Raw genomic sequence first — 23,275 nt, 5'->3', positions numbered from 1 at the left:
GTCTCCTGCTGCTAACAAGTAGCGCTTATCCTCGTTAGCTTCACCTCTACCGCCGCTTCATGTTGCTCAAATGTGCACAAAAAAAAGAGCCATATGTAAAAGCCGAGGACATCTTGCGAGTATTAATAGACACCTGTGTCACTTTGTGAACTTTTTCTAACAAAGCACCAAGGAATCTCATGAAGCGTTAAACCATCGAATTCCAAGACTGCGACGAGAGAACATCATCCTAATCCCTCTTCTTTCAAGGCCGTGGTCTGCCAAAGTGTGTACGGCCCATCGGCCAATAGTTATCCAATATGCAACGACAACCGAAGGCACACAATCTACTAGCAGCTGTTTCGAAATTAAAAATCTAAGAATGAAGAGGGTACGAGATTAGATTAAAGTTACGTTTTCCTTTAGGAATAGCCGGTTTCATTTGCTGTTCATGGCCATTATGATCTCAAGGTTCACTTGGTCTGATATCGTGGGATTCAAGATTCTCCCAGCAACCAGAAATAGGTGCATCTTGGTAAGTCAGCGCATGTCAACGCACATAAAAAGGCGAAATTTGTAGGTTACGTTGGGTTGGGAAGATATGAGCTGTACAGATGAGTGCACAGGTGGGTAATGCAAATTCGCATATGCATGTGCATACCATACCTACGATGGGCTGGAAGAGAGGCAAATAAAACTATCATACAGAGTCTAGTATCTAACACGGTTCTCTTGCTCTGGTCAAGAGAATAGATCGCGCCTTCGACAGTACCTTGGTAGACATAGTGTCTACATCCGCAAGCGAGACTGGCCATCGGATTCATGACTCCGACACATGTGAGCACGTTTGTAAACACGCGCTAGCTATCGCATGGAGAAATGACCTAAACAGGAAGGAACACCACCTTTATCGAGGTTGACAAAAGGCCTCGGGTACGCGAATGTGTGGGCGATCACGTGCAAAAAGGACCGAGAGGGGCTTGGATGTGGAGGCTCAGCCCCTGGAAACCTTGGATTGCGCCCGAGTGCCATCACCAATTCCCTTTTTAATCTATATGCCGGAAACGATCACCGGCACTTTGCACAGTTGCTGCGATCGAAGCCGCCACGGTCGAAATGATGGCATGCGGGCGCGATATATTAATCGTGGACGTGGGGACTGATTTGGTTCTCCACATGTTGCTGGCGTAGGATCTTGGCCTCCATTCTTTTTTTCCACTCGTTTACCAATATGGTCGCTTTTTCACGATTAAGCGTTGCGTGGGCAGTCATCACAATTGGTGCTCATGCGCATCCGCTGTTCGAGGGTACGTTGGTGCAGCGAGCGGAGAGTCTGAGCAAGGAGTACGATTATGTGGTGGTTGGCGCCGGCGCGTCGGGCCTAACGGTTGCGAACCGATTGTCGGAGGATCCCGGTACGTTCGAGTCGCGTACCTGCATGCGCTGGTAGACTAACGATTGGCTTGCAGCTGTCACTGTGCTTGTTATTGAAGCTGGGCAATTGTAAGTTGTGAAATAACAGCATGTTTTGTCCGGAAGTCGACTGACAGTATCTGCCAGCGACCAGAATGAAGACTTCGTCACCGTCCCAGGGCTTGCAGGCGGCGCTGTAGGAACAAAGTATGACTGGAACACGTCGTACACTGCAAATGAAGCTTTGGGTGGCCGTGTAGTGTCGATTCCTCAGGGGAAGATCGTTGGCGGCTCGACGAAGCTGAACCGGATGGTTTTTGATAGAGGGTCGAAGTCGGATTACAATGCCTGGGAAACATTCGGCAATACTGGGTGGAACTTCGAAACTATATTGCCATACTTCAGGAAGGTGCGTCCGGTCAATTTTCCATCTGTTGATGACATATCGGGAAGAAAGCTGTCATAATCAGTGTCTAACGGCTTCACAGAACGAAAAGTTTACGCCGCCGACGAAAGAGATCTTGGCTGAATACGACATCAAATGGGATCTTGCGTTCCACGGCGACAATGGATATATGGATGTCTCATATTCCCCCTTTTTCTGGCCAACGACCAGTAAGTGCTGGCCGTGCAGCCTATCGATTGAAATCAAAGAGCAGCACTTACAGCGTCCATAGAAAACTTGATCAACGCAACGAAGGAAACTGGAATCTACATCCCTAGTGACCCAGCCAACGGGAACGCCTTTGGTGGCTACTACTGCCCTCACAACTTGGACCCTGTCAATATTACGCGGGACTCTGCTGAAGAAGCTTATTACGACAGCACTACCGCGCGCAAGAACTTTCAAGTCATTACTGGGCAGCAAGTTACGCGGATCATTACTAAGACGGAAAACGGGACCGTAAGAGTTACTGGCGTTGAGTTTGCCAGCTCCTCAAACGCGACACGCCAGACTGTCAGCGTTTTCCAAGAGGCTATCCTCGCTGCTGGAGCGCTACACACGCCTCAGCTGCTTCAGGTATCCGGCATCGGAGACTCAGCGCATCTGAAGAGCATCGGTGTGAAAACCGTAGTTGATCTCCCAGCTGTCGGACAGAACCTGCACGATCACGTCTCAGTTACAGTCGTAAACACGCTCAACACCACACTCCTGACCCAAAGCGCCCTTCAAAACGCCACCTTCGCCGCCCAAGCCCGCCAACAATACGACACGCAAAAGCGCGGCCCATACTCCTCTCCCACGGCCGACTTTCTCCTCTTCCTCCCCGTCCCCGTCTATTCCAACGCCACAGCCTCTATTCACGCCCAAGCCACCGCTGGAAAACCCTCAGCATCCCTACCATCTGACGCTACTGTAGAAGTACTCAAAGGTTACCAAGCCCAGTACGATTCCCTCACTTCTCGTCTCCTCGCCAATGACTCCGGAAATCTCGAAATCATCTGGGCAGACGGCGTCATGGTGCTTGGACTCCAGCACCCCTACTCGCGTGGCAGCGTCAAGGCGTCTTCATCGAGCATTTTCAATCCACCTGTTGCTGACTCTGGCTTCTTGCGCAATCCGTTGGACGTCCTTCTCCTCCGAGAAGGTATCCTTTTCGCGCGTCGCTTTATCACTGCTCCATCGCTTGCTGCGCTACACCCCTTCGAGGCCGCGCCCGGAGCAAATGTCACTAGTGACGCCGACTTAGACGAGTACATCCGCAGCGGGGCATCTACTCTGTATCATCCAGCTGGTTCTTGTAAGATGGGGCCGAGAGAGGAGGGTGGTGTAGTGGATGGGGAGTTAAAGGTTTATGGGGTAAAGGGATTGAGGATCGTGGATCAGAGCGTATTCCCGCAGTTGCCGGCGAGTCACACGATGACGACGGTGTACTCCATTGCCGAGAGGGCAGCGGATATTATCCGTGGAATATAGGGTCATGTTGAGAAGAGGAGGATAGCATTCGAGCATACGTGAAGACTTGTTCATGTCATGCCAAAGCCAACTACAGCTTCGGGCGTTGTGCAACTTGGAGTTCGTAACAATTTTCTCTAATTGCGAACCATGGCAATCCTACTTATAGATCTGCAGGAATCATATTTCTCGCTCTGTTATTTGTACGCACATTTCAGAAATAGTAACGAATCTAAGTCAATCTCGAGCATCTTAGGGTTTGGTCGGGTTGATGAGGACGATGTCAAAGTTACGCATCAGCTGTGTGGACGCAGTCAGCATATGGTCCATGAATGACAACTACATCGAGGAAACATCATCAAAGTACCTCGAATACATTTTTCTCCAGCTCAAGCTGGGCCACTGGCCTGCTTAAGCACTGGAATCTCCCCGTGCCCGGAAACGAGTTCGTTCGTACGGATCATGGCGACCAGCTTGTCAGGGACCGAGTTCAACCATCGCTCGGGTCTGAACATCTTTGCGTCGTTATGAATACGCGCAATACCCAATGGACACACCACCCGGCAAGAATATACCTTCACCCTTGACAGCAACAATACTTGTCACCTAGAGGTGTGTCACGCGAGAAGATATTGACAGCTGGTGGCCAGACTCGCAAAGCCTCTCGGATAGCCGCCTGGAGATATGGGAGCTGTTTCGCTTCTAGAAGCGTGATGATGCCTTTGCCAGAAGCCGGGGCTTTGCCATCGCGAACGATCTCATCAACTTCCTGCTGCAGCTTCCTAATATACACGCGAGTTTGTCATGATGTATAAGAGGGCTCCAGGAATACCACTCGACGTTGAATCAGTGCCCGCAATAAGCTGCTCCAGGGCTGCTGACCACAATTCGTCGGCTGACAAGCCATGTCGGGTGAAGGAGGCTAGCATCCCTATAGACTAAAGGATGTCTATGACTGTATAGAAAGTAGCTCGATTTGCTGCGTTAGTATAGAAACATAGTATAGAGAGAGATTCTATACTATTCTAGTGAATATACCGATAACACTATGATGGCTAGAAGAGAGATCTATACTATCCTAGCATATTGTAGGAGCTATCACATAACGGTAAAAGTCTTTATTACATAACAGGTCATGGTGAAGGATATGTTGATGTTCTTGCACATGACTTACTCAGTGAAGTAACTTAGTGCTGCAGCAGCTCTATGAGCGACTACACCACCTACTGAAGGACCTCAAAATCAAGCGGATTAGGAAAAAGCAAAGTTCATACGCGTAGGTATTGTTTTAGTAGCTGTGCCTATGTGGGTGAATTGGCTGTGGGTGTTAGGGATAGGTCACGGAGTTGACGATAAAGGAGCGTTGATGGATGTTAGCTTTGATGCAAGACTTTTTTCCGAAGCTTCAATATACCTAGCTAATCACGGAGACCTCTCTGTTAGCTAATAGGACTCCTTAGTGAGCTATCTATTATAGTATAGATTTGTAAAGTGGCTAGATAACTTTTTCCTGTACTAGTATTTTGTATAGAAAAACCATACTACGGCATTATCAAGATTCTCTACTATCATAGTACCAAACGTTCATACTATCATAATTTGTAAGTTAGTTTGTAGTGATATCGGATCGTTGATCAGTCGAATTAGCCGCGCGCTTGTTAACATAGCGGAAGCATGCCGCGATCACCTTGCCAAACCCGTTATCGTCGGTGGGCGACGGTGCAACAAACTCGCCAATGAAAGGGGCATGGGCGAGCCAGCTAACGCCTAATGCAAGGGCAGTATTCCCAGCGGCCAGACCCCCCTCCCTAGGTCTGAGATACGGTAGTCATCAACATCCGAGTTTTTCTGTAGCATGCCAAATGTCTTCCCGAAAGCGAGGCCGCTGGTGACATCCAAAGTCAAGTACTGGATCTTTTCGACGAGGTCTACAAGAATGGCTCCAGCTTCCGAAGAGAGATACTTGGTACGGATGAGGTCAACGAATTCTTCAACCCTCAAGTGCTCTGGTCGACGGAGCTTTCGATATGCAGATTTTCTCTTCCGGAATACTAGAGCCCACAGTAAGTACCTGTGTTATCCTATGATCGAGCTATAGTAGCTTATTCCTGGTGCCACCTGCTTCCGTCTTTGCTCATATTTCGCATTATCTGTCTAGCTAAAGACATGTCCCTCCGATACTCGAGACGGCGTGCATTGTACTACCATTCGGAGCGCTTGTATTCAGGTTCGCTGTTCACATGAATCCAGACTTCATGTGAGGGCGTGACCAGGGTGTTGGTTGCCACTCACACAATGGGACCTGCCGGTATTGCCTATCAGTGAACGAACGTATCGTGAAGGACCTGCATTCGGGTCTTACCATGTTTCCGGTTAGCATCCTCGCAGAATTCGTGGCAACGACCCTGGAGCATTGCCCAGCTATAGGCCAGTCGCTTATGCCGGTCCAGCGGGAACCACCAAACTGGCGAAGCTTACAGTAGATGATGGACTTCCTAACGACAAAAAGCCGCAAATTCTTATTTCGTCGACGATCTACTAAGCAACAAATACACCGGAAAAGGTCACAGAGGTACTTCTGATACCTTTCGAGCCACCCTTTTATCACTAATAGTTCCTAATGGGAGCTCAGACAATCCGAATGAGACCAAATCGAAAACGATTGATGGCCCCCCTCGTAATTCTCGCTTTTTCTTTCTACGGAGCAATCGAGACTCGGTTTGAACTGGAGTCAATCACTGACTGACGTTGTAGTAGAGGGGAGAATGCATATTTGGACACCAGCGAAGTCATCTGAGTATAGATGTGTGTAAAACCACTTGTAGTATAAAAGTCTCAAGACGCTATCGGTTCCAGATTTGATATTCAACTAGTCAGACATTGGCCGCTGTTGGACAGACTAATATACAACATGAAGTCCCAACCTCGACCCTTCAGAGCTCAACCTATCTTGTGCATGGACATTGTATCAGTGAAATTCTGAACAACATACAGGTATCCATGGCCTACCCACGTATAGTGCTTTTGGAGACCCAACGAAGCAGCACAAGTAGGCTGGTAGTTAGTCTTCTAGACGATCATTCAAGCTCACATATGAGTGTTCAAAGCTCTTTTGAGACAACCAACGAAGTTCACCTAAGATCTGCTGGGAAATTCTAATTAGACCGTGGTCGCCGCCAACGTGAAGGAATAATTCACGGTAGGAAACGTGGCTTATGTATGCGCCTTCACATGGTTTCCGATTGTCTCAGTGGTGCGCGCCAACACCATTAACCCCACAGCCACACCCTGCAGCGCTTAAAGGAGCATGAATAGAAAGTAGACTACCACTGGAAGCACATGGAACATTCGCTTTTCATTTCTAACACTAGATACCTACATTAAAACTATCCATGGTACATTTCTGCTAATAACTATAAGACAAGTATATGGGGTCAATCCACGGAGTGTCTGATGTGACCACCGGACATGCACATGGAGTCGTCATTGCAATGATCTTAGGTCATCCGTGCAGCACGTAGAAGTGGATCAGTGATGGTTTCACACCAAGATTGCAAAGTTGTCCATGTCTTTGCTTCTCTTCTAGACCGGTAGTGTTCACGTGTATCGTGCAGAGCAAGACCCAGCGCGGGATCCAAGGCTTTATATACCACGAGCCATCCCATGCCTCGCCCTGTCGAGGTGGTGATCACCATGACCAACACTTGCCAAGTAAACTGGTTGCTAGGGACTTGCATACCCCGGACAGGAGACCGGTCTACTCGCCCTACGTCGACATCCCAGCCATCCTTACCCCACCTGCCAGGGTTAACGTGTAGGGCGAATACACAATACTCGTGGGCGAGCAATGACGGTGAGTCACACAAACTTCTCACCAGTGCAAACAAACAACGACCGCGCAATGCATGCGTGGGTTACGTTCTAATGCGTGAATATCAAGGACTTGCACAGCGCCAAATGCCAAGATCTAGACGCGAATGATAACATAACTTCATAAATTACTCGCCAATCGAGCGTATCTATCGTGTCTGCGAGGCCGGGGGTCTACTCTATTCCCAGGCCGAGAGCGGGTATTACTTCTATAACGCCATGCCCGAAATGCTTTTGTAGATGGAGAGACGCGCTAATTGATGGACTTTTGAGAGGAATGACGAGAGATCTGACAGGGAGGAGAGACTCGCTCGCTGAGACGCAACGTAAAGCAAGAAACGCAGCAGGAGCTAAATACCCCCTTATATTCTTGCCTCCCGCAGTATAGGCGACTTCTGTTCTTGGAAGGCTCGTCGCGACATCTCAAGCACCATCTCAAAGCCCTCGCGTCCCTTCGCCGCATTCTGCTGGAACCGCTCCACCGTGACTTCCTCCAGCTTGTTCTTGATCTTTGCCCAGCCGCCGCACAGTGCCGTGACCTCTGCTCGTTGCTGGAACTTCGTCTTCTTGCCAGGGTCACTCGAAGACGGGGAGTAGATACATGTTTCCCGCACGTTGAGCAGGTCCGACCATGTCATGTTCATCGAGCAGAGGGTCACGGACCGCTGCGAGGGGTCGACGTAAGAGGTTTCGTACACGAGGGAGGTGTCTTGGCCGCCGAGAAGGGAGAGGACCCATTTTGGGGCGGATTGCTTGCAGGTTATTAGACGTTCTGTTCGGAGCTGGGCATTGCGTTAGTGATGTGAACATGGGAGGAAGTGACGGGTGAAGGCTTACGATGCCAGTGGATGGATCCACAGTCCGGGACAAAGTGTCCACCGCGATAACGTGCTTGCAGCTCTCGTTCCAAGGCCCGTATTTCCGCCAGTTGCTCGTGCTGACCTCTTCCCATGAGTAGTCGAACTCGGTGTTTTGCTGGAAGATCTTCATTGTGTGGGTTGGCGCGCGGAGCGCGGAGCGGTGATAAGGAGTGTACTCGCGGTGGCGGTCGTGTGCGAGATGAGAGCCGCGATCGGAGATGTTGAGAAGCGACTTGGCGCGATAGGATCCGGTGATGCAGTCGTTGGATGTGGATGGAGGCCGGTGATGGCGTTGTAGTCGTGAAGGAGGGTGTTCGCAGGCAAAAGATGGAAAAACGCTCGTCTCGGCAAGGAGCAAGGGCCACGCGAAAGCCGGAGTGGTGGATCCGTGCGGTGTCGGGGGCTCGGCGTGGGTTCCGCAATGATTCTAGAACGTCAAACAAAGGCTGCAACGCTCTTGTTTTTATCTGCGTTGTTGCAAAGTTTCAGTGACGATATGCACAGAGAATAAGGATGCAAAAGTGCACGCGAGCAGTGTGATAAGAGACTTCGGTTGTTGTTAGGCCCTGGATGGAAAGCGGCGGCCCTGGATCTTCACAAGCCAGTAAAATCAGCCAATGACGGCCTGCATAGTCAGCCTCTGAGCACATCCCACTCGTGTGCTTCGCCCGAGATCTTCCGATGACGTCGCATTGCCGGAACTGCTCGCCTTTCGTTGGACCGATGCGACGAGAAACTTCGGGCGTGGGGAACTGTGGATTCGTGCGAGCATTTGTGGGTTTCGTGAATGTCCATCCCCGGATTTCAATCTTCTCATATGCGTCATAGCGAAGATCGACTCGTCGTATTCTGTCTTGAAGGCCGATCTAAGGAATTCACGGCGTCCGGACGCTCTCAACAATTGCGGACAGGCTACCGGGAGATGATTCAAAACAGACGAAGTATCGGGCAATGTAAAATATTTGCCGTTTATTATACAATAACGTACAAGTACATGGTCCGAAGAGCTGTCCATCCGGACGCTACGATCCAGATCCTAATCTTACATATCGTTGAGCTCACAACGCCGTGTGCGACTCATTCACCGGCGCTGTACGTGCCTCGCCGCACCAGAGGGGGGTATAAAGAGGAGAGGTACAAAAACGCCTGAAATGCCTGATACCCAAGTCTCATTATTCGTCGTCTTCATCAAGCGGAGCAATGCCCGCCGCCGTCAGGCCAAATTGCACAGCATCCCTGCGGTCCCAGAAGTACTCTCGCATCCATGCTGCTACCATGTCCAGAGCCGAGATCGCCGAAGTGCTGCTCCAGAGGTGGTCGTGTCGCGTCCATGGCATGTTCTGCCATATCGTGTCAGGATATCTCTGTCGAAGCGTCCGGAGTAGACTTGGTGGGCCTGTTGCGCGTTTCTGGTAGAGGACGCCTGATTGAGCCAACCTGAGAATTCCTGAAGAGACGCAGAACACTGCCGTCATGCCCGGACTGGCCGACTGGGTGGTGAGGAAGGCGGTAGCGGAGACTGGCAGTTCGCTTGCTGAAAATGAACCAGGTATGACCAGGATGTCGAACTGAGGCGCATCGTCGAAGGAATTCTATGCGGTCGTTAGTCTGCGAACCTTTTGACTCAGAGATAGCAACGTAGTGAGGGGAAGGGTAACCTTTCTCCTTGCCAGATTCTCTCAGCAAGCCGAGGAAGCAAAACCATGGGAATCCGGCGCGACCAAGGAAGGCTCATTGGCCAGGAGTAATGGCTCGTGGGTGCTCGCAATGGATAAGCAACCTGGATCAACCTCGCCCATACAGTTCTACATCTGTTACTCCAGGTTCAACTCCAGGAAGGCTGCTGCATTAAGGTTCGCACCTGGATGCTGCATAGTTTCTTTAGGTGGGCGTATGGTGGATCCGAAAGTAACATGCAGCAGAACTCATGTGCGAGGTGTCCGGCTTGTTTCGTCACCCATTGTGGCTCGTGATCACTAGCTGATACAGTCTAGCTCACCGTCACTGGCATTCGAGCGCCGGAGGTGATAGCAAAAGATCCCTCTCCGCTCTCGTTCACATATCGAATATCGAGCTCGTCCACGGCTTGGTCTTGAGCTGCGGCCGGTGCATTTAGTCGAGTGAGTCCATTCCTTCCAATCTTGGCCAAGAGGTCGACCACGGCAAGATCCATCATTTGGATTTGCTCATTACCGAAGATCAACACGCCGATCTTCAAGGAGGACTTCGATGGTGGTGCATAGTGGATGTTCAGATCCTCTTCAGATGTGGAGGACGTTGTGCAGAAGTAGAAGAGGTCTGCAGAAGATGGAAATGATGTATATCCTCTTGATGATGGGGAAGGCATGAGGACATATATAGCGAATACTAAAAGAGAGTTGTCGGAAACACAGACGATGATGCAGAAGTGTGGTGACGGAGGACTGACAGTGGTGTGATAACCTTACTTTGCAGCCTGACGGTGGTTCTTATACCACGACAATGGAGCGGATTAGTACCTCCCCACGTCTAGGAACCGGAAGTGACTCTGGATCCTGACACATTACGCCAACATAGTCACACGCCTTTCTGCCTGCTCAAAAATATACGAGTGGCTGCCCGTGCAGATCCAGCGGGTAGTTCAGCCCCAGGGCAGGAGTGGGTTTGACCGCTGCAGTCGCTAGCGGGATGACCGAAGCGACACCTACCAAGCATCGTGAACGGCCCGGGAGCGCCACAAACTGCGCGTACAAGTGCTATGGGCGACGCGACTGTTCAAGGTGTCCTTTTGCATAAGATTGCGTTGCGTATACTAGTGCGTCACTATGGTGGTAGGAAGGCTGGCGGCTTGAGAGGCTCGCAGGCAGCAGAATTCGCTGACGTCTGGTTGGAATAAGCTCCACCGGGACACGGAACAAGTGGCAGGATCCCTGAGGGCTGAACCAGAGTTTGGGTCAGCGGAATGCCTCCAATCTGATTAGATGGAGGCTGTGTGAAGGCTCGCGAGGACAAAGTCGGGACGCTTACGGCTACTTGTCCCTCTGAGGAAGTCGATGGGGGAGGCCCGGTATTCCAGGCACGAATTCTGCTGGTCATCCGCCTCTGTGACGGCAGCTTTCGGGGCAGCAAGCCCAAGGAGATAAAGCTGTGCGAGGGTGAGTCAAGGTACTGTCCTGGACGGAGCTCCGACTTCTCCCGCCGCACGCGACCGAAGCAAGTCTCCTTCCAGAAGGCGCGCTCGACAGGACACCGAGACGCCGAAGGGCAGGCACGCTGGGTGACTTCATGCTTCATGCTTCACGGAGAAATGGCTGCGAAAACGGCTTGGCTTGTACGGTTTACCTAATGATTTGGCCATCTCCCTTGTTCTTAAAACGCAGGGTCCTCCACGAAGGTCTCTCTTCCTGCTTCACGGACCAGTTGCAAGCTTATGGGACGGTTCGAAGTATTTCATTCAGATCTATAACTCCAAGGCCTATCCAACACTGCAACGCAATGTGAGGCTCGCAGAAGCCTACCATATGCAGATAACCCATCGCTCGCTGAAGAAAACCTGGTATACCGAAGATGCAACCCAACAACCCAAGACATGCAGTGCGGGACTAGACATCCCTCGTCTCGCCGTCGGCGGTGCCCGACTTGACGGTCTTTCCAGTCTTCTTGATCTTCTCGAGAACGGCGTCGTAGCTGAGCGAGTCTTCGGTAACGATCTCGGCGGTCTGGCTCTCTAAAGACACGTTGTAGGACTTGACACCTGGAACAGTGTTAGCCTATGCAGTCACGACCACGGGCTGTGTGCGCACCATCGAGCTTCTTCAGCACGCGCTCCACGGCGCCGGAGCAGCCGCCGCAGCTCATGGCGACCTCGAACTTGTAGTTGTGTTCAGACATGGCGTGGATGTATGTTGTGTGTTTCGGTGCAGGTATGGTATGAGCGAAGTGGGCTGGCGGGGTAGGATATGTAGCTATGTCGATATTGAGGCTAACTTTGGGCAGCGGGCCGCTTTATATGTTGGTGTCCGGCTTGAATAAGGGAGTTTCGTGACCGTGTTGCAATCGGCTAGATTACAATATACTGGGGCTCCGCTGCTGACAATTCACTCTCTGCCCGGAGAGTTGACACCTGCGGCGATTCACCACCGTAGCGGCCCCTCGCTTCCAAACGGAAAGGTGTCAACAGCCGCCATGAGCACCCAAAGGGTGGCGCGAAACGTGCTCATTGCTTAGTGAGTGCGAATGCGGATGCGCCACAGGTGCGGCTCGTTGTGCAGGTTACAGGTGGATTATGCCTGTAGAGGCATCCTGCAAAGCATGGCGTATGGCGTGCGACCTCTGTCAAACCACGACTGCACAAGACCATGACCGTAGTCCACTGTTCAGAGAAAAGACGAAGATGATCGCGTGTGCGTGCTTGCCTGCAGCTGTGCCCCGCGTGCCCAGGCCCGGCGCCACTTTCAGGGCCCTGCCGACGTCACACTCTTGCACAGCTCCTCTACCACCGCAGTAAACAATCGCAGCGCACCTCTGTATATAGCCAGTGATGGCTTCGTAAGTCCTCAGACCACTCGGCTCGGCTGTCCGAATCTAACCCTCATGCGTAGCAATATACTGTTCCTGCCATTTCGGCGCTCGCACTCTGTGAACCTTTCCGAAGCCATCAAGCAGTACATTTCGTCCAAATATGACCAGCACCCCGACATGTTCACGAAGGACCTAGAAGCTATCGAGAAGATGCGCTCTGTGGCCGTACACGCGCAGGAACCCCATCCTAGTAATATTCCAAAGCTTCAGACGTACGCAGCCCAGCTCGTGTGGATAAGTGGAAAGTTTCCAATCGACATCGGCGTCGAATTTCCATGGTATCCCGCCTTGGGATACAACACAAATCGTCCTATTTCTAGGAACAACATCCGATTCGAGCTAGCGAACATTGTCTTCAACATCGCGGCCATGTACTCGCAGCTCGCCATGTCATCGAACCGAAGCACTCCGGACGGATTGAAGGCCGCGGCCAACAACTTCTGTTTGGCTGCGGGCACCCTCGTCCATCTACGCGATATCGTTCTTCCGGAGCTGCGCACCACACCACCTGAAGACATGGATACAATGACGTTGGAGTGCTTGGAGAAGCTTGTGCTGGCGCAGGGACAGGAGTGCTTTTGGCAGAAGGCTGTCAAGGATGGTCTCAAGGACGCAACAATCGCGAAGCTCGCAGCCCGAGTGTCGGACCTCTACAACGAAGCTAGCGAGGCAGGCATACAGTCGGATGCGATTAGCAGCGAGTGGATACACCACATGTCGGCAAAGCATCACCACTTCGCTGCTGCTGCCCAATTCCGCGCTGCATGCGATTGCTTGGAGAAGCGGAAATACGGAGAAGAGGTAGCAAGGCTACAGGATAGTTTGGCATGCGTCAATGAGGCCCTCAAAGAGCAGCGCTACATCAACAAGATTGTGCAGGGAGATCTGAACGGACTGAAAAATAGGGTGACAGAAGACCTGAAGCGTGCAGAGAAGGATAATGACATGATATACCTGTTACCGGTTCCCCCCAAAGCAGAGCTGAAGATCCTTGATCGAGCCAATATGGTGGTTGCACGAGTGCCGAAAGAGGTGGCTGATTCGAACTCGCTGCTAGGAGATCACGGCGAACTTGGTCCCGCACTCTTCTCGAAGCTTGTGCCTTACTCTGTTCATTTGGCGGCCAGCATATACGCCGATCGACGAGATCGACTGGTCAATAGCAATATCGTCGAAGAGCTGGAAAAGCTGACGGCCGAATTACACGACATCTTAAGGAGCTTGAACCTGCCTGGCTCACTTCAAGCGCTGGAAAAGCCCCTTGGAATACCTCCTGGTCTCATGGCTCACGCGGAGGAAATTCGACAACAAGATGGGCTGAACCGACTGCACCGCTCGATGAAAGATACCAAGAAGCTTAAGGAGAATGACGCGGCTATCTTCCGTGAAGGGTACGATATGCTACATTCAGAAGCTGCAGAGGACGACGCAGCTCGACTCAAATACGGAACCGACCGATGGTCACGGCCACCAGCACGGCAAGCGGCCCCGAAGTTGTACGCACAGATTGATGAGATAAACGGCTACTTCAAGGCCGCCGAAGGTAGCGATTCGATTGTGGGGACCAAATTGACCGAAAACGAAAAGCTTATTGCCCTCCTCAATGGCTCCGACTATGACATCGAGAACTATGTACCTAGTGGACGGCGACCAGCTATCACTGGCGATGTCGAGAGGGAAGCTGGCAAGCTCCGGGGAAGCTTCAACGAAGTCAGCCGTCTCGAAAGCAGGAGGAGACGGAAGGTCGAAGCGCTGCGGACGAAGGCGAAACAAGACGAAATCAGTACGTAGCCCGCGTTTTATCGATGATGCATGCTTACGGCCTTACAGATCCCGAGCTACTGCGCGAAGCCGCTCGCTTAGAGCGGGAGTACCCTATGCAGAACATCGAAGCTGCACAATTCGAGGCGCTGTTCGATAAGCGGCTGCAAATGTACGACGTTGATCTGGAAATGGTCAAGGAGGAAGCGAGGGAGCAACAAGACGCGATACAACGACTACAAAACGCTAATGCGGCTTTTGTAAATGCTCGGAGAGGTGACCAGTCCACCAAGCAGCGTGAACAGGCTCTTCAAAGCCTGGAAAACGCATACTACAAGTACAAGGAGATCATTGCGAACTTGGACACTGGACGCAAGTTCTATAATGATCTCTCCAAGATTGTCTCCAGGTTCCGGGACGATTGTCGAAGCTTCGTCTACCAACGAAAGCAAGAAGCTTCGCAGGTCGAGGGGTACGCTCCTGCTTCACCACTTTTCGAACACATGCTAACGAAAATTAGTGACATCGCAAATTCAATGAGCGCGCTTAGTCTCCAGCAAGCCAACGCGAGCTCATTACAGCAACAACGCCAGGAGGATGCCCAGAATCCACAATACGGTGCAGCAGCTCGAGCCGACGAGCCATTGACAGCCCCCACACCTACACGGGCCAGCGTAGGACCCGGCATGTGGACACCAGAAATGCCCATTCGATTTGCTGCAGTGCCGACGGCGTCTGGCGGCGCGCGCCCTGCAAATGGACCTGCGCAGGATGGACGATGGGATCCTACCAAAGGTCTGAAGTTTGGGTAAATCTCCGGTAGCACGAGCGGGTGTCTCGTGTGGACGCAAGACAGCCTCACGCACGATAGATGCTGTAGCCGCAGTGTAGCGATGATTTCTGCTGGAACTCAAAGCTACATCAACACCGGCCGGGCATAACAGCGCACAAATAATCTATTAATAAAGCAGCGGCTGATGATGTAATAAAGCCGTTGGAAAGAAAATCCCGATGCTGGTGGGTGTCGCATGTGGAGTGGGTTGGACATGATGTGGAAGTGGGAAATCTGCCTCGTGGGGAGTTGCGCCTTGCACAGCCCCCCGAAGCGGAACGATGCACGGTGGTGGGCCGTGATTTGTTATCGCGGGCATGATGCGGTCGCTTACGGGGATCCCAAGAGCCTGACATAATGGGAGCAATTGGATGGACTTCAATATTATTGAATATGATCGAAGTTACCGGGCGGTTAGGCATGGCATGAGCGTGTGATGCGGGTGCAAGTGTTTGCGACACATGCGACTGTTCAATTCAATATTGCCGGAGATCAAGAGGGTGTGATGGTCTTGCGCTTGGGAGATATTGAAATTGACCGGCGAATCGAGGACACAGTCAAGACGAACAGCGTGCGGACTGACGACTAGCTCGTCTAGTGCTGATGAGGGTCCCGCGAAAGTACACTCTGTCGACCACACGCAGGGAGCCCCCTTTCATCACCCGAGTGATATTGAACGGCAAAGACACCAGCGTCGCAGCGAAGCTTGTTCTTTAAGCAATCCCCATCTTTCATGCGATCCTGTGCACGTTACCGATCCTTCCTACTCGGTCGCCCACGCGGTATTGCTAGGCGAATCGTCTCGTTGAGCACTCGGCGCGCCGTTCACCGCGGGATCATCGCGGGCAATCCAGTCGCCCGCCTCGCCTTGAGCGTTTCAGTGCTGAAACCAGGCCCCGCTGGCACATGTTGACGTCGTGTTGTTACTTTTAGCAGCTCGCGCCTGGAGGCTAGTGTGGTGGGCTGTGTCGACGCCGCGAACTCCCCAACGCAAAGGTCAAAAGGCCACAGCCACCGTTCACCAGCCGCACCACCCCAGGGGCTAGTGACGGACCACTCAGAACGAGGCGCACGAGGCTTGTGCGAAGAGCGTCCTCGCAGTCGCATCACCCCAGGAATAGACACACGCGCACCTCACGCCCGCCAATCCACCATGGATCGCGGCCGCTCTCGCTCCCCGTCTCATATAAGGCACCCGTCCGCCAGTCCTGCCGGCCACCCACCGTTCGGTACGTCTGGTCTCGGCCTCGATCAATCGCTCTCGCAAGACCCGGGCTCCAGCTTCCACCAGGTCACCACTGCGGGGCAGCCCTACGACCAGTCGCAGTACCTCACCACCACGCAGCCGCAGCAGTTCGCGCACCCCGCCGCCCTCGACCAGAGCTTCCTGCAGACCAATAACTCCTCCCACCACGGCACCCCGAGCCCGCACTTCGGGCCCCAAGGCAACAGCATCGCGCCCGACCCGCTCAACATCAACAGCAGCAGCAACAGCAGCAACATCGACTTCAGCCTCTTCCCCGACGCCAACGCCCACTCGCTCAATCAGAACCAAGCCATTGACCCCTCCTTCCTCAGCAACTCGCTCGACCCGCAGCTGCTCGACTCGACTCAGCCGCAGAATCAGTCCGTCAACCCCTCCGATCTGATGAACCAGATGGCCACCACGCAGGCGCACTCACCCACGCCACCTCACCTGCTGCCCGGCATGAACCAGCGCAGTCCCAGCCCGCACGCATCGCCGAACATCAACCAGGGCGCATTCTCCTCGCCAGGGCACTCTCGTCATGCCTCGCTAGACCCCAGCGCGGCATACGGACAAGCGAACGAGTGGGGCAACATGGCAGCTTTCAGAGGACACCGACGAACACCTTCAGAGACCTACAGCGATGTTTCGTCGGCACACGCGTCGCCGTATCTGGGCAACCAGGACAGCTTCGACGAGGGAAACCCATCGCCGCTGCTCAACGCTCAGAATGACCCCTCCCTGTTCCAGGAGGTCATGCAGTTCGGCCAGTTCAACCTCAACGATGCTCAATCGCACATCAGTCCCGGCCACAGCCCTCACATCTCTCCGCGACTGATGCCGCAGCAGCAAGCACTCCCGCAGTTCCAGCCCGGCACCTTTGGCTTGGACCCCAATCTGCAGAATCAATATGCACAACAAAGCATGGGCGCATACCAGGGACAGGAGCCATTCCCGTCGATTAATCAAGTTGGTCCCGTGCCTGAATTTGGCCAGGCCGACACCATGTCACCGCCGGAGATCAACATTGATTTCGCGCCACCCTCGCGGCAAGCGAGCTTTGAGCCTCCAAAGCCGGAGCTGCAGACCGATGCGCTTAGCCCGCCCGACAGATGTAAGGACTTCGAGTGGTATTCATTTCGATAACTAACAACAAGCAGCACGCAGCCGCAACCGAATACGCGCCAAATCGGACCCGTTCAGCAGTGCTAGCTCCCGTGCCTCAACTCCTGGCCTTGATCCGCTCGAAGCAAATAGGTCACTGTCGCCCGGTGCCGCCAAGGGCTCCCGCTCACCGTCACCTGGTTCTACGAAATCCTCACGTCGCTCCTCCACCTCTAGTGTGCCTCACCGTGATTACATTCTTGATCTCGCCGATCCATCCCGACCAACTTCGAATGCGCCCGACGGCTCGAGTGCGAAACGGACACAGAAACACCCTGCAACCTTCCAATGCAACCTTTGCCCCAAGCGTTTCACACGTGCCTACAACCTCCGATCACATTTGCGCACTCACACTGATGAGCGTCCTTTTGTCTGCAGCGTTTGCGGCAAGGCTTTTGCTCGCCAACACGATCGTAAGCGACACGAGGGTCTGCACTCGGGAGAGAAGAAATTCATTTGCCGTGGTAATTTGAAGGACGGTAACAATTGGGGATGCGGTCGACGCTTCGCTCGTGCGGACGCTCTTGGCCGACATTTCCGCTCAGAAGCCGGTCGCGTATGCATACGTCCACTCCTCGAAGAAGAAGCCCAGGAAAAGGGCCACTGGGACGGCCAAAATCAGGCCATGGATAACTCCAACGGCATGTTCGCGCCCATGCCCCACCAAGGCTACCCAGGCATGATGGCCCCACAGCCCGGCTACGAAGCTTTTCCCCCTGTTAGCGGCGGCCTAGAGCCCGGCCCCGTCCCGCAATATGGTCTTCCCGCCGCGCTTCTTGCACAGTATCCTGCGCTTGCAGGTCTAAACTGGAATGAACTGTCTGCTGGGGCGCCAGAGGATGTTGACGATGTTAGTGGCAGGAGTAGCTTTGATGCTAGCAGTGGAGGTGAGATGTTTGACGACGACGGAGAGTCGTATCCTGCGCAGCAGTATGGCTGGGCGAGCGACTATGAGGCTAACGCGAGGTAAAGGGCTTGGGATTTCTTACATGTGATCTTCTCCTTTTCACTCACGGCTCGCTTAGTCGCCTGTATGTGACCTGAGGTGCGATTTCTTGACGACTGATTTTACGATGTACGGACGATTCTGATCTTCACTTTATTTTCTCGGATACCACTGTCATTGCTGGTTGGCTAGGCGGCTTTTATGAGGTGTTTGTTTGCGTGCGCGCAGTTGGGGTTGCTATACCCGGATGGTTCACGAATATGAGTGCGCGGATTTGGAGTTCTTCTGCCTTTGGGCACGCGCCGTCTGATGCTATATAGAAATAGAGCGCTGGATCTAATGCGAATATTCTGCCACTTCACTATTATTCCGTATTGAAACCAGCTTTTTCGAGCCCATGGCCATCCATTGGCGGCTGGGTACGTCCCCACCAGATCCCATCGTCCAAGATGCTCCCTCTATGCCCAAGGACCATGTAACAGGTCCACGGACGTCACGATAAGCTCACTCACCCGCCACCGGTGTAAGACTGACGCCAACGGGCAGCCTTATCTGACCCATACCAGGACAGGTAGACGGGTGGCGCAGGTTAACGTGGCGGTGGTGGCGCGTAAGCTGGGTGGCAATGAGTTGGGTTGGGGGCCGAGGCGGACTTGGTGAGTTGGAGGGTGGACTTGGGACCTGGGGAGAGGACTGGATGTTGGGTTGAGTGGAACAATAAGAGAAGCACGTGTAGGGCCAATGCCGCCGTGTCGGTGGGTTGAGCGTGGGTGAGGTACATTATGTGCGGGTGATTGTACGGGACGGTTGGTGGGACAAATATCCATGTATAGGCCGGAGATTCCGCGAGGATGTTTGTGTGCCGATTCGAGACTTATGAGAACTGCTGTGAGTACGACGGTGGGTGGTCGACGGTATTTCATCGTTGTAGGGAGTGGACGGACGAAGAGTGCGCAAGCGGAGCTGGTGTAGTGGCTATGCACGTCCACGTATAAGATTTGGGGTTTGGAATTCAATTTCGAGCTTAGGGTTTTGGATGTGAGGGTGAACATGCGGGTTCGAGGCTGATGTGTAGGGAACGCATTGGGCTCTATGTACGTCTGGGATAGGATCGGGACTATGCTGTTGGCTGGAGGAGTTGATTAGAAAATTGTAAGGAGCGTCTGAGCCACGAACTCGATTGGTGAGCAGCAACGTAGTGTGGGATGGAGGAAATGGGGTAACATGATTATGCGAATGGTATTCAAAATATTGCCGTGCTTGAAAGGTATGAGAGACTGGAGTGTTAGTACGTTGGATACTTGGAGTGTAGCGTGGGAAGAGTGAGCACTCAATTTGAACGCTGTGTTGTGTGTAGTGTGTCGAAACAGTCCAAGAGTGATCAGTGAGGAATAGTAAGGTCAAACAAAAGTTCTACATCGTGAGCTTATATTCCACCCTAAGAGTATGTTTTTCCACGCCGCGCCCAAATTCGACTATACTGATAATACAGACTGTGTTGTCTTCCCCAGGCCTGTCCGCTCAGCAATTCCGTCTATTGATTCGATTGACATTGAATCCAATTTCAGACGAATCATCCTTGTTGTTCCCGTATTTCGTCTCCAGCCACCGGCCTCGCAGATAGCAATATGAGTTCCTGAAAACTGTCTTTGCCCTGCGTTGATTTGCAGTCCAATTTTATCAGGGAGTACCTAGCCTACCATTCCTTTGTCGTTGGCGCAAATTTGGAACTCGCGAATTCCATTTCTCGCATTTCCAGGCTCCAGGTTGCTTTATAATGACACGGCGGACTTGTCTATTCTGATCCTCAACCCGACCGAGAACGTTCAGAATTATGTACCGAAAATCCTTTCGTCGAGCTAGGAGAGATATGAGTCGTTCTTTCATAAGTAAAGGCCTTGATCGCGTCATTTTCAACGGGGAGGCGAGCGATGAATTCGCATAGTTGGGTTCAGATCCGCATCAAAGGGGTGGGCCCTCTTCAAATAAGCCTGCTGAGTCGCAAATGGCCCCGGAGGTACTCGATAGTGTCATAGATAATCCAACAACAACAAAATTTCTGCCAGTCCTTCATTGTCACCACGTCCGATTCGGCGTCAGTATCCGGTGGCTCTGGAATGTGTACTATAGAGCGGGACCCGGTACAACTTACTAAAACCACCCGTCCACGACCTGCTATGACAACTTTGCCTTCGCTGTAATGGTGTCGTCGGCTGCTAAAGCAGCGCGATATCGAAATTGAGAGTGGGAGGCCGTCTACATACAAACTATCACAAACAGTTTTCAGGAGTCCGGAAAAGGCATCCCAAGCATCATCCGCATGTTCTGACAGCCTCCCCCTCTCAATTCCAGTCTTCGACTGTTTACATAATCCGAGAGCGTAATATTCGTTCCACGACCGTACGACAATCTATGCAATCCCGTCGTAGCCTGGGAGCCAATCACATTAGCCCGAGAATACCAAGGACGGAACGTAGTATGAGAGAGCTGACATGCGAGATGTTTGGTAAAGATTCAAATGCTGTGATGACAGGAAAAAGCACGAACGGAAGGCTCACGAAATGGGCACCTGAGTGGACATGAAAAGCCCAAAAGGACGATACAGCGCCTAGGTGGGGAGTTGCATTTACATGTCTGAAATGCTGCTAAAGATGAAGCCATATAATTCATCAGAAGTCAAAAAATTGCTCGTGTAGGCCAATTCAAGAAGAACGCGTTAGCTGTTGTAATCGAGAACGAGAATTGTGACATTATGATTCGGAAAGACGGAACAGACGACAAGAATTTCCTGTTTTGGCTGAATCACCGCTATTGCAACTTTATGCAACTAAGTTATGAAATCGTAGTGACGTCCGGAACCGACGATCTCGTCGAGGTCCTCGTCTTGTAGAATTCCATCGAAATTGCTCAGAACTCCAGCGACACCTTACCAATGGCCTTGCCACCCTCAATGATATCGTGCGCTTTCCTTACGCCTGCTTCGTCAAGCGTTAATTTTTGTGTGTTATGGCACTTCACTTCCTTATCGTCCAATAGATCTCTTAGACGCTCTAGGATCTTGCCATGACTCTCCGGCTGCACGCCATAGTACGGCTTGGTGCCTAGCAGCGCCCAAACGAAGGTCAAGCTCTTAGCCATGAACTCAGTCCCATACATTGGCATCTCTTTGTCTTGCACAATTGAGCAAACTTTCCCGAAAGGCGTCAGTATCTTAGCAGCAGGCCCAAGGTAGCCCGAAGTTGGAGTATGCGTGATGAACACATACTTAATCGGAAGGTTCAGCTTCAATTGCTCAACTTGCTTCACCAGATCCTCGCGATGATTAACGATATGTGTGGCACCTCCAACCTCTTTCGAAAACTTGACGGTCTCCTCCCTTGAGGCTGTCGTCACCACAACAGGTAGTTTCAGAACGTGTCGCGCAATCTGGCTCGCTACACTGCCAACGCCTCCTGCTCCATTCACGATGAGGATGCCAGCGTCTTCTCCTTCCTGGATCTCCATACGCTCTACTAGCGCCTCCCACGCTGTGATCCACGTCAACGGCATACTAGCAGCTTGTCCCCAGTCTAAGCTCTTCGGTTTGAATGATACACTCCGCGAGTCAACGATTTGAAGTTCTGCGTTACTGCCATGTCGAATGGGTGAGCCAGCGTAGAAGACCTCGTCGCCAGCTTTGTATTTTCTGACATCTGGACCAGCACTTTCGACCACACCAGCGGCGTCGAACCCAAGGATCTGAGGAAGTCTAGGCGCCCGGTCGTAATAGTCTGGGTAGTCGTCGTAGACACCTGCTCGGACTTTTGTGTCGACCGGATTCACCGAGCAGGCTTTGATGCGAACGAGGATGTCGTGGCCTTTCGGATTTGAGGGTTTCGACATTTCGATGTTCTGAATGTTGTTGACGTCACCGTACTTTGTGACAGCTATAGCACGCATTTTCGACGTATCGGGAGACATAATCGGCATGTGCAAATACTCAGCGTTTGAAACTCCACGTTTGCAGATTGACCGCATTGCATTTCTTTCGACGATTATCATATACGCTGCTGGTCCTATCTGCCGATACACGTCAAGATGACTATAATCTTCTTGACGTCATGCCGGCAGACCCACAACAGCTCGTGAAATTTTGTACTGTGTGTTCCAATCTCCCACATGAGGTAGGCCAGATGTTCCCATGCTTGGCTACGCTGCCTGCACGTAGCCGAAAGCCTCTATGCCAAGCTGACATGTCAACGTTTGGGACCGACGAACAAGGATCCTCAACATCAGCCATTAGCGCGCAAGTAACAGAGCCTAGCGTGGTTAGGTAATCAGCCCTGGTGAATCCCGCACACCGATCACAAGTCCGTCAGTGATCAATACCTTGCATAGAATGTGTATTGTCAGCAAAGCAATAGCCACCAATAACGGTTCTAAGAAAACCTTTACGGCTTCCATGCCACGGGTCCACTATCTGATAGACTTTGTTCAGAACAGCATCAATCTTTGATCCCTTGTACTGCGATGATACAATATGGATAGATGTAGCATGCGACTAATCACTTTCGCACGTGTCGATCTCCCATAGCCCCGCCCCCGCAAACCTCAGAGACGTGCTCGCTCTGTCCGGTCCATGCAATAGTGGCTCATCAAGTGATCCATCACCCTCGTCTGTCTCATGCCACAGATGATCTCGACGTGCTCAGACATGGATCTTGCAGTACCTTTCAGAGCACCGAGTTCGCCGGTGCTGCAGATAATC

General features: G+C 52.2%; 8 protein-coding genes across 8 annotated transcripts; 3 read left to right on the top strand and 5 right to left on the bottom strand.

The window, feature by feature from the left end:
- Positions 1–1,210: 1,210 nt before the first annotated feature.
- On the top strand, positions 1,211–3,310 carry N0V89_002348 (uncharacterized protein; the record flags this gene model as incomplete). Its single annotated transcript, XM_056211158.1, has 5 exons — positions 1,211–1,394; positions 1,449–1,482; positions 1,540–1,801; positions 1,881–2,007; positions 2,070–3,310. The coding sequence occupies 5 exons, from the start codon at positions 1,211–1,213 to the stop codon at positions 3,308–3,310; spliced, it is 1,848 nt and encodes a 615-aa protein (XP_056074631.1).
- A 1,746-nt stretch (positions 3,311–5,056) lies between these two features.
- Positions 5,057–5,654, bottom strand: N0V89_002347 (uncharacterized protein; the record flags this gene model as incomplete). The annotated part of the gene is made up of 2 exons (XM_056211157.1): positions 5,057–5,308; positions 5,652–5,654. 2 exons carry the CDS (start codon positions 5,652–5,654, stop codon positions 5,057–5,059), a joined length of 255 nt encoding a protein of 84 aa, XP_056074630.1.
- A 1,867-nt stretch (positions 5,655–7,521) lies between these two features.
- Positions 7,522–8,149, bottom strand: UPS2 (Phospholipid metabolism protein; the record flags this gene model as incomplete). The annotated part of the gene is made up of 2 exons (XM_056211156.1): positions 7,522–7,941; positions 7,997–8,149. 2 exons carry the CDS (start codon positions 8,147–8,149, stop codon positions 7,522–7,524), a joined length of 573 nt encoding a protein of 190 aa, XP_056074629.1.
- Positions 8,150–9,191: 1,042 nt separating this feature from the next.
- Positions 9,192–10,366, bottom strand: N0V89_002345 (uncharacterized protein; the record flags this gene model as incomplete). Its single annotated transcript, XM_056211155.1, has 2 exons — positions 9,192–9,611; positions 10,019–10,366. The coding sequence occupies 2 exons, from the start codon at positions 10,364–10,366 to the stop codon at positions 9,192–9,194; spliced, it is 768 nt and encodes a 255-aa protein (XP_056074628.1).
- Positions 10,367–11,600: 1,234 nt separating this feature from the next.
- On the bottom strand, positions 11,601–11,889 carry ATX1 (Cytosolic copper metallochaperone; the record flags this gene model as incomplete). The annotated part of the gene is made up of 2 exons (XM_056211154.1): positions 11,601–11,752; positions 11,802–11,889. 2 exons carry the CDS (start codon positions 11,887–11,889, stop codon positions 11,601–11,603), a joined length of 240 nt encoding a protein of 79 aa, XP_056074627.1.
- Positions 11,890–12,538: 649 nt separating this feature from the next.
- RIM20 (pH-response regulator protein palA/rim20) lies at positions 12,539–15,152 on the top strand (the record flags this gene model as incomplete). The annotated part of the gene is made up of 4 exons (XM_056211153.1): positions 12,539–12,546; positions 12,600–14,362; positions 14,410–14,812; positions 14,861–15,152. 4 exons carry the CDS (start codon positions 12,539–12,541, stop codon positions 15,150–15,152), a joined length of 2,466 nt encoding a protein of 821 aa, XP_056074626.1.
- Positions 15,153–16,325: 1,173 nt separating this feature from the next.
- Positions 16,326–18,552, top strand: CRZ1 (DNA-binding transcription factor; the record flags this gene model as incomplete). Its single annotated transcript, XM_056211152.1, has 2 exons — positions 16,326–17,532; positions 17,579–18,552. The coding sequence occupies 2 exons, from the start codon at positions 16,326–16,328 to the stop codon at positions 18,550–18,552; spliced, it is 2,181 nt and encodes a 726-aa protein (XP_056074625.1).
- Positions 18,553–21,435: 2,883 nt separating this feature from the next.
- On the bottom strand, positions 21,436–22,467 carry N0V89_002341 (uncharacterized protein; the record flags this gene model as incomplete). The annotated part of the gene is made up of 1 exon (XM_056211151.1): positions 21,436–22,467. The coding sequence occupies one exon, from the start codon at positions 22,465–22,467 to the stop codon at positions 21,436–21,438; it is 1,032 nt and encodes a 343-aa protein (XP_056074624.1).
- Positions 22,468–23,275: the final 808 nt, after the last annotated feature.

This window comes from Didymosphaeria variabile, assembly GCF_027946475.1.
Source record: "Didymosphaeria variabile strain IMI 356815 chromosome Unknown scaffold_2, whole genome shotgun sequence".
NCBI classification, from domain to species: Eukaryota; Fungi; Ascomycota; class Dothideomycetes; order Pleosporales; family Didymosphaeriaceae; genus Didymosphaeria; species Didymosphaeria variabile.
The sequence above is the reverse complement of the archived record's forward strand: the minus strand, read 5'-3'. Positions and strand labels throughout refer to the sequence as shown.